General features: G+C 40.0%; 1 protein-coding gene across 1 annotated transcript; it reads right to left on the bottom strand.

Annotated features, from left to right (window-relative positions):
• Positions 1 to 1,851: 1,851 nt before the first annotated feature.
• emx (empty spiracles homeobox) lies at positions 1,852 to 8,106 on the bottom strand. Its single transcript, NM_001164889.1, is given in 3 exon segments — positions 1,852 to 2,305; positions 6,204 to 6,385; positions 7,873 to 8,106. Coding segments are annotated over 3 exon segments (669 nt in total). The 5' UTR covers positions 8,075 to 8,106; the 3' UTR covers positions 1,852 to 2,020.
• Between the last annotated feature and the right edge of the window lie 1,829 nt (positions 8,107 to 9,935).

Genomic DNA, 9,935 nt, shown 5'->3' with positions numbered 1-9,935 from the left:
GGAACTGAGCTACTCTTTGCAAAGTTGACTAGGAGAACTCAGCTACTCTTTGCAAAGTAGACTAGGGGAACTCAGCTACTCTTGTAAAGTAGACTAGGGGAACTCAGCTACTCTTGCAAAGTAGACTAGGAGAACTCAGCTACTTTTTGCATAGTAGACTAGGGGCAATCAGCTACTCTTGCAAAGTAGACTAGGGGAACTCAGCTACTCTTGCAAAGTAGACTAGAGGAACTCAGCTTCTCTTGCAAAGTAGACTAGGGGAACTCAGCTTCTCTTGCAAAGTAGACTAGGGGAACTCAGCTTCTCTTGCAAAGTAGACTAGGGGAACTCAGCTTCTCTTGCAAAGTAGACTAGGGGAACTCAGCTTCTCTTGCAAAGTAGACTAGGGAAACTCAGCTTCTCTTGCAAAGTAGACTAGGGAAACTCAGCTACTCTTGCAAAGTAGACTAGGGGAACTCAGCTACTCTTTGCATAGTATCCCCTACAGAGGGCAGGATTAGCACACTGGTGGCAGTGGTACCCCTCCCCGTATTTAGATAATAAGGGATTAAACGTATTCGAGACCCAGGGGTGTTCCCCACATGAGTAGTACTTTGCCCACACCCACCCTACCCTAAACAAACGGCGATGTCCGTATTCATTTATCTTGTCTTCGCCACATTGAATTGGGTTGGAAATCTACCGATCTTAATTTGATCATATGTTGATAATAACAGTTGATAATTTCAAACCAGTTACGTAATAAAACCAAGAAATATGTGTGATATTTATCATAATATATACAAAGCTTTATTTTAATAATTCATGAAGTAACAATAACAATATAAACAAAGAACAGAGCAGCTATATAACGAATTACAACATAAATCTGTATAAGACAATGCTGGACTTAATGTATATGGTATGGCAGTCTGTCGCCATTCAGTTTCCAGCTACCCCAGTTATATTCCAAATAACAAAATAAATATAGCAAAGTTGGTGCAATCCATTGCTTAAAGCTGCATTCTATCAACAATACCTCTTACATGGAAACCCCGCATTTATTTTTTAAAAACAAATATGGCGTTGATCCCTACTGAGTAGGTCTAAATCACATATAAACGACATTACAAAAAAAGACGTCTGCACCTTCTGAGGAGGAGAAATTAACACTGAAAATGTATCATGTTTAATGTATGTATGCCACTTAGAATGCACGGTTATTGCGCATGATCGATATTTACATAATGTATCTCTTGTGTTCAAATGTAAGTGTTTAATGTATGCGTGCGTGCGTTCTTGCACCCTCGTCTGCAACAAGTTTAAAAAAAAATGCATGTAACAGTCACCTACTTCAAAAACTAAAATATCTTGGCAACGGGGACCAAAAAATATCTGCAAACATGCGACGGGGTATATGGACGTAAAATCCATAACACACTAAATCAGGCTTATGTACCCGCCTTTAAAACGTCTAGAGAAAATCAGACCTGCTCGTCGCACTTGTCTTAATTGAGGAAATGGAAAGCATAATGACTGTGTTCATTGCAATCGGTGTTGACAATTATAACAATAACGCTTACATTAAATGTGCGCCATGCATATTGTATACTTTATAGCCATACTACGTGATTGTTTAATTTCTACCTCTCATCGAAAATCGATTGAGTGAAATAGAAATGGCTTATTTCACTACACCTCATTACTTATAATTGGCCGCGTTATTCAGAAGTTTTCCTCCGCCGGATTTGCTTTTTTCTACCCTGGGTAATGAATTAATAGTTTCTCTGTTATTAACACATAATGTATATTTGCATCACAGTTGATTCACGGTTCGTCGGTGTACGTCGTGTATTCTGGTAGTGTATTTTGGGTTAATGAAGAGTTCGGCGGCGGTAACACATTGTCAGATTATAGCAGAACGCCAGTCTCTTTTTGTACAAGGCTCATTTTCAGAACCGATACGAATTTGTGACTTTGGTATCTGTTTTTTTTTTTCATGAGTTGAACGTTAAGTTTCTTCTAAGTGTTCGAAAAAAAACTACGACCGTTCCGACATCATGATGGCGTGTTCACGGGCGTCATCTTCGTCAGAACTGTCCCCGGACTCAACAATAACGCCCATCGACGGCGACATTTGCTCCGACATTAACAATTCCTCGTCATCATCATCTATCTGATGCGTCTCCTTTCGCCACTTATCAACGTGATGTGATGATTTCGATTTCTGGTCATCGTCCTCGTCGTCATCGTCGTCAACTTTTATATCTTCTTCCGCCTTAACTCTCTTATACTTCGTCCTTCTGTTTTGGAACCACACTTTCACCTTAAATGAAAAATAAGAAATTAGATAAATAAAATGTGTTTTTTAACGTAAAATGTAACCACTTGACCAACAATCAACAGACAATTTCACCCAAAATTAGTTGAAATGGTAATGGTCCCGGGGTTTACATTCCAACTGAGAACTGAGAGGTCGCACCTAAGATCGCTTTTAAATTGGCATCATAAATTCCAGTGAAACATGGTAATTAGTGACAACTGATTTATTGGTGTCTAAAATATGATGGCATTGGGCATCAATCATTAAAAAAACTTCAAATAATAATCTCACAAACTTTCACACTTGCATGGTCGTTTATACCTAAGTGTACGTGAAATGTAGTTGTGTGTATGTGCATTTAAAACCAGTACCAGACATGATAACAATAATCAACAGCTAAATATAAAATAAATGGTCGCGCAGATTAAATGTATGATAACATGACCAACAGAAGTTGTTCGTGTGATTTCATAATTAAATACAGTTTTTCATAAGCTCAATATTACAAAGAAATTTATTTGGTTAAATCGCCTGAGCTTGTTTTTCAATCACAATTAACACCCACGGCGTACAACTTACACATTGGTATTTGACGGATTTTGTTAAAACAGTAGGAATTTCCATTTCAATTTTGTCATTATTTGAGGGGGTGAAAAAACACGAATTACATTAGCTCGTTGTGTATTGCATTATTTATATGAACACCCCTTCAAAATCAGTCTGTTGTTTTTAGAAAATTGAAGAAGTAAAATAAATAATAAACAATAACGATAAAACGGCGCATTTGAATCGGTGTGTGGTTCTGGATAGTAATCGGATCAAAAGATCACATATGACGCGTCCGAATGTTATATACCATGGAACTACATATAATGAATTATTAGAACGCAATTGTTTGTATTTGACTCACCAGTAAAGTAATGAAAAAAAGTTTGCGAATGGAAAATAACAAATTCGGTGTTCACTGTCAACATTCCCACCCGTGTGATTGCACGCTGGGTGGCTATGGTATTTTGCAACTAAACATCCGGTAATACGCCGAAAAATACCGATGGTAAGCAGCATTGGCAGAATTGTTAAACTGTACAGAATTTAATTTACAAGCTTTCAAATATTGTGAATATTGAAATTTCAATCGAAGATTTTTTTTTCGAAATTTCTAGCGACCACAAAGGCCGTTTACTTTAGCTGCGGGTTGCCAATTAAACCCTGACTACCAATGGGCTTACCGATGGTAAATAGGAAAGTAAACAGGTTCATTAAATGATTGTCTCGATAAAAATTAATATCACACATTTCAATAACTCGGACATTTCTTGTTATTAAATAATTGTGTCTGGGTATATCCTATAATCGGGGGACATCTGGGTCCCAGTAAAATAATCCGAAACACAGTACGATGCACAATAGCGTGCTGGCGCTGACAAAAGCACACGCAATAAGATAACGGAAAATTTGTGTAAATTTCAAACAACAAATCGGCTACTATCACCCGATAGATGGAAACACCCTGTGTTGTTTAATATGAAATTGACCATAAAATTAAACGGATCTCAAAAAGCCGAAGCAACGAGTGGCCGGCACGGCCTCATCAAGAACTCAAGGTTTGCCAACACGATTATCGAAAATGCAATAAACGACCCGTCCCGCAACCTGCCCCAGCGTTGAATGTTATTAATTAAAAGTAATCACATCTCAGTATTATAAAAATATAAATCTACGCGGTATTTATTCATTGTTTACCGTGCGCACGTCATCCTATTTGTAGGGGATGATGATATTTTCTGTGGTTTACACTCGTGAAACGTGAGAAGTATTCATCATTAATTTTTGAAGGATTTTTGTGCTTTACTTTGGGGCTAGTAATTTTCACTCAATGCCGACAAAATTTCAGTAACCTTAGAAACGGGTGGCTTATTTTATTGAATCGGGTCCATGTGGCCTCGGTGGGATCGCTGGTTGTGTGGTCGATCCGTTGACCCGGTCTATCTCGGTCGCGGCTGTTTTCATATGAATTAGCGGAAAATGGACACCGTAAATCAACTTGGCTAGCTGTCAAAAGAACGAGCAGTCTTAAGTCAGGCTTGTTCTTCAGTTAAACAAACCTTCAGACCAACCAAATCGGACTAACTAAACCTGTGCGTGACGGAAGTTCGGACAAATTCACGGTTAACTGTGAAAATAAAAACAGAATCTAGAATCATTGCTAATTCAGCAGTTAGGCAAAGCGTTCTCCTGTGTCCGGCTTTTCTGTGAATTGCCCCATGAATACATTTTGACATACACTTTATTATCACGTCTTGGTCACAAAGTCTTAAACTAGTTTTCGAGTTTTGGTTGCGATGTAAAGTGGTTGGGGGGACATTGTGTCGTCCTACAGTTTACAAGATATTTGTTCTATTTATTTATTCAATTAGGAAATCGTCTCGTATATATTTTGCTGGTCAAGTTGTTGTAAGATCAGGAAAGATCAGGGCGTGATCAATCAGGGCGTGGCGAGAATGCCGAGTTCGATTTCACTCATAAATATAATTTTGTGATTTGAAAAACGATCCCCAGCATGTCATTATCTAACTATCAGTTATTTCACTGATTTAAAGTTTATTTGGGGGTATGAAAATAGCGTCAACGGCGTAGAGCTTGGCTGATGTTTGCACCGACTCGAATCAATGAATTCGAATAAAGTGAGTTTCCCCTTTCACGCATTGTATGTGCTTGCACGTGGAACACAGAATCGACACGATGGTGGCCACAAATGACACGCAGAGCTCGAATACTTCAGTATATAGACCATCTCACTCATCGCGAAGCCACTAGTCTAATAATAATATAAACTTGGTTTTAACAGGTCATAAAAAAATCATCAAAAAAGTGAGGGTCTGTCAATTGTCCGCTAGTGAAAACGAAAGCATTTTTACGCATATTAAAATCTCTTAAAACGGCACATTTCGATGTTTTATATTCACACCGACATTTTCGGACGTCGTGTGCTATGTGTCGTATAGATATTGCCAAAATATAGCGGCGAGAAACACAACCGCCTATAATCGTTTTAGGAAATGCAATGTCTAACCGAAGCATTCGCGATCGAAAGTCAGCGGCGGCTCTAAAGCTGAAACAGAGTCTGGTACGCGGAACACGCTCATATAACAGCCACCACTGAGACCGGTCCCAATGTTAATCGACAGATATATTGCTTATGTACAACACGGTGAAAATCCGATCTTAACAACGACCCTCGAACAAAAATTGCTACTTTATAAGGCTGTATATGTTTCCGATTTGAATAGTTGTTAACAATTAAAATCGCTGGCTAGAGATCGACTTGAGTGTATGGAATCCATGTATACAATGCTTACACTGAATGATCTTCCACTTAACGAGCGATATCGTAAAAGTTACCGCGCGGTTATGAGTTGGGACAAATGACAGTGAGTTTTAGGCTCTGTATTTTTTCGCCTAAGGCGATTTTTGAGTCTATCTTATTACTTAATGGCGCGTTGAGAGCTGGATGGCATTTGACGGGTGTGTTAGCGTTTTAGCATTTGACGCCGCACCGCTGCTCGAATTCACATGTGCGGCTTGTCCATCATAGTTTGTAGTCGATGGGGAGCGGTCCTGAGGTCGTACTTGAAACTACATGCTCACTATTTACTCGCTGTTTTTAGATCGGTGTTGCTTCTCGTCAGCGGACAAATTAACAAGTATGTACTAGGTGTAAACTATTAAGTTATAACTGCCACGCTGTTAATAAAGTAATTGCGAGGTAGTGCAATTATGCAGTGTAAGACTATGGACCGCTTCGTGTCATAGATACCTTTCAGTGTGGTCAGAACTTTAGAAAATTAAGTCAAGGGCTGTCAATGATCTGAGGAAAAGTTGTTAATTCTATCAAACCTACCTGTGTTTCTGTCAGATTTAGACTGGAGGCAAGTTGTTTTCTCTCTGCACCCACGACATAGTGGTTCTTCTCAAAGGCATGCTCCAACCGAAGCAGTTGGGACGGGGAGAATGCCGTCCGTATCCTCTTGGGTTTCCTGAACGGGTTTTGCAGCATTAGACCTCCATGCATGGGATCGCCACCTACAGAAAGATGCAACCCAGAACATCGTGTTAATGACTCGATATTGAAAACATTACTCCGTTTAGAAGGGGTGTATGCTTACCGATGATTGAACCCTTTCTCACCGGGAACATGCAACGTGAGTGACACAAACATTAATTATATATTATACAGATATTAATTCACATTTCATAACTTTTATTTGTACGACTACCCACGAACGCGGGTTAGTATTTCAGGTAAACATTATTTGACTGGTATTTATGCTATTTGTGCATTTACCCCGGCACATGGAACATAAATATCGCCTTAATTATAAATACTGTCAGTGACTCGGTATTTTGCTCTTGATTAATGCCGTCATTACTTCCAAAGCAACAATCCATAAAGTAAACACAATCCACCACCTCCATCAGTAGCTTGGATTTCCAGTATAGAAACGACATTCAAAGAGCGATCGGATACAACCAAACCTTCTTTGTCAATTTGATGAACTTAAGGTTATTTTTAAATTAGTACCAGTTTTAATTTGGTTTTACAAAAAAGAAAAAAAAAACGAGAAAGGAGATCTATTAACACCCGGGTGTTTATGGTTTCCCAAGAAAGGTGATAACCACCGAAACACGGGGAAAACAACAACCCCGTAAACAACCGTAATTACTTATAAACGTCTTTGCCGAATTTCCCTTTGTGTTTGGAGACATGTTGAAACGACTTTCAGCAGGTATTAATCGTTTTATTATTTCTGGATGAATGTTTCAATTTGTCGAGTAAATTTACGCTAATAAGATAAGAAACGTAGAAACACTCAGCGTGAAATCTGGGACCCTTGCGAACTGTCTATAAAACATATCAGTGTTTTTTTTCATTCTTTGGTCCCGTCTATGGATACCTCTACCGCTTTATTAGTTTCAATAATATCAAGGTTCGTTGGATCGCTTTTCAAATGAAATAAATGTGGTAGAAATCCCTCTCCAGGTTTCCCCGGAAACTTCCAAGTATATTCTTCCCCTTATTTTCCAACTGACTTCCCACATCACGATTGACGTTATGTTGCTGACTGTTTTGATTGTTGCTGTCCGGGGCCCTAACTCTTTAGTAGACGCATTGTGTTCAACTCGCGTGATATTGGTTCACGGTAAACATGTTCTAGGGTGTGTGCAAACTTTTCGCTATTGTCGCACTTGAAAACAGTAAATATACAAAACTGTTATTGAATCAACCCGTGTTTCTTAAAACCATGCCACGTTTAATATTGAAATCATCGTGAGTCGTAGTTGTCACCAAATTAGAATGAGGAGACATACGGGAACACGCAATTGGTGGTGATATAAGTTTAACGATTGAAGCGAGCTGCATAATTTAACACAATCGTTAATGTTTCGTCTGATTCGAGCATTTTGATAGTTCGCACTCAAACATGCCACAAACTAAACACTGGGATGGCGAATGATTGTTAGCGATGACAGCAAAAAAGTTTTGAAAAAATAATAAAAAAAAAACTTACCAGGAAAACGGGGTCCGAGAAATCTCGACCTGGACAAAAACCATGGATAAAATCCCAGAGATTCCCTGTGGTGGTTAAAAATGGGTGGCAACGAATGGTGAGAAATATGATGTGACGGTGAGTGTCCGAGACCAAATGGTGGTGGTAGCGACAGGCCGTGAGCTTCAGGGTGAAACGCCGGGTCGCTGTAAAGGCTTTTCATTGAATGTAACGTACTGAGGTAGGGGGAACTCATGCTCGGCGTGACTGCGGCCGCCGCTGCACTGAGACACGAAGCGGCGGTTCCGCACGAACCGAGGGGTTTGATTGTAGATGCTATCGATGAAGGAATTGGGCTGTTTTCACTTGAAAAGTCCTTCCCGACCAGGGATTCGATGCTGAAGCAGCTAGGTTTCGGCTGAAACATACTTTTTGTAGATGTATCTCTCCTGCACGGTATGGTGGCCATATATAACGTTGTAATGTCCTGCTACACAACTTAGAAGTGAAACGGCAATGGGTTCTCCACGCACTCTACAACTTCAAAAGGATGGCTAACTCCAACGAGCACACTCCAGTACACGGTCCCGAAACCACCAATACGTCGAGGATTCCACTTTCTGATGTCGTCGGTACTTGATCTCACTTAATTAGCTGGACTATTTGGGTAAAATACGCGTGTTGGCGCTGTTCTAATGGTATTCTGATTGGTTCCAATGATGTGTAACTGTCAATAAGGGAAGACATCAGATTACCCTTATAGCTCAGTAATGCAGAGTACTATAAAACTCCTATTACGCCCTGATTGGTTCGCCTTACAACCAATTACAAAGCCTGTGCTAGTGCGCCCATCGTAAAACTGGTCTCCGTAGCAATTAGTTCGTGGACTCACCACACCGACATTAATCAGTCAATTTATCCGACCAGTCAAATCTATAGACAGCCCGCCTTCAGCTGAAAAATGACCAGTCGCTCGGCAGACTGAGTGTTCTTCGCTCCGACAAACTTTGTGAACTGATCACGAATCGCCAGGCAGCATCGATTTCACTGTTCGCATCATCGCCTACGCACACATGCTTGCGCATCTAAGGGAAATGCATGCAAATTACTTTTGTATAGAAAAAAATCGTTTTGAATCTTTGTAAAAGGAGGAGTGCATGTAAATAGAAGGGATGGTGGTTTGTTTGTATCTATGTATTGTGAACCACGACAGAACTCTTTTATATGGTAATAAGCCAATGAGTGAACTCAAGTCAACACGATTGTTTAGAAAGGAGAGTATTAAGTGGTATAGACTAAACAATATGTTTTGCCAGTGGTCAACTCGATATCTAATCGGTCCTTATCTGCCCAATCTCACAGGTGTCACTAGGCTTCCACTTTCTATTATGACTTTATTTCTTCCGCGTCCCAGCGGCGCTGCACCCGAAACGCCGCGCTTTCACTGTGTCGGTTTCCCGGGAAAATAGCGATTTCTCCACTGGCCGTGCCAGGAGATGCTTATTCCCCCTACATCGATTGCCCCAGCTTAACTTCATCAGCGAAATAATTACTCCTCCAAACACACAAAAAAATTCTAAAACAGTGTGCATGGTGATAACAATAGGCTAAAACGTTAATCAGGCCCATGTAAAGCTGTTCATATTATAGGGGGGAGGAGTGAATTGGAAGTTACCGGGACCCTTCCTTTCACTGCTGCCAGTCACTAATGCCAAAAGATTAGGGCCAGTAATTAACTCGTTGCCTAACACCATGGAATGGTACGAATCCATTCATTTTCTCCTCCCCTTTGATTTAGCAAAACGAGACCAAAACTTCTATGGAAGATCCTGACTCAAAGTATTGGTCTTTCAACGTAACGATTTACGTACGAGTCAAACCCGAGTATAACTGACTGACATCGAGACGACCGCGCCAACTCAGGTGAAGTTTGTGCGCATGCTCATGGCTACAACTTCGTGTGTACTGTATGTAATATGTAGAAATACTTCGCGCCTAATAAAAATAAGTGATGTTTTTGTTGTGAATGAATGTATTATTTTTCTATGGAATAACACCATTACCGAGAAAAAGTAATGACACCG

The sequence above is a fragment of the Saccoglossus kowalevskii genome, chromosome 10 (genome assembly GCF_978046115.1).
Source record: "Saccoglossus kowalevskii chromosome 10, keSacKowa6.1, whole genome shotgun sequence".
In the NCBI taxonomy this organism is placed as follows: Eukaryota; Metazoa; Hemichordata; class Enteropneusta; family Harrimaniidae; genus Saccoglossus; species Saccoglossus kowalevskii.
The sequence above is the reverse complement of the archived record's forward strand: the minus strand, read 5'-3'. Positions and strand labels throughout refer to the sequence as shown.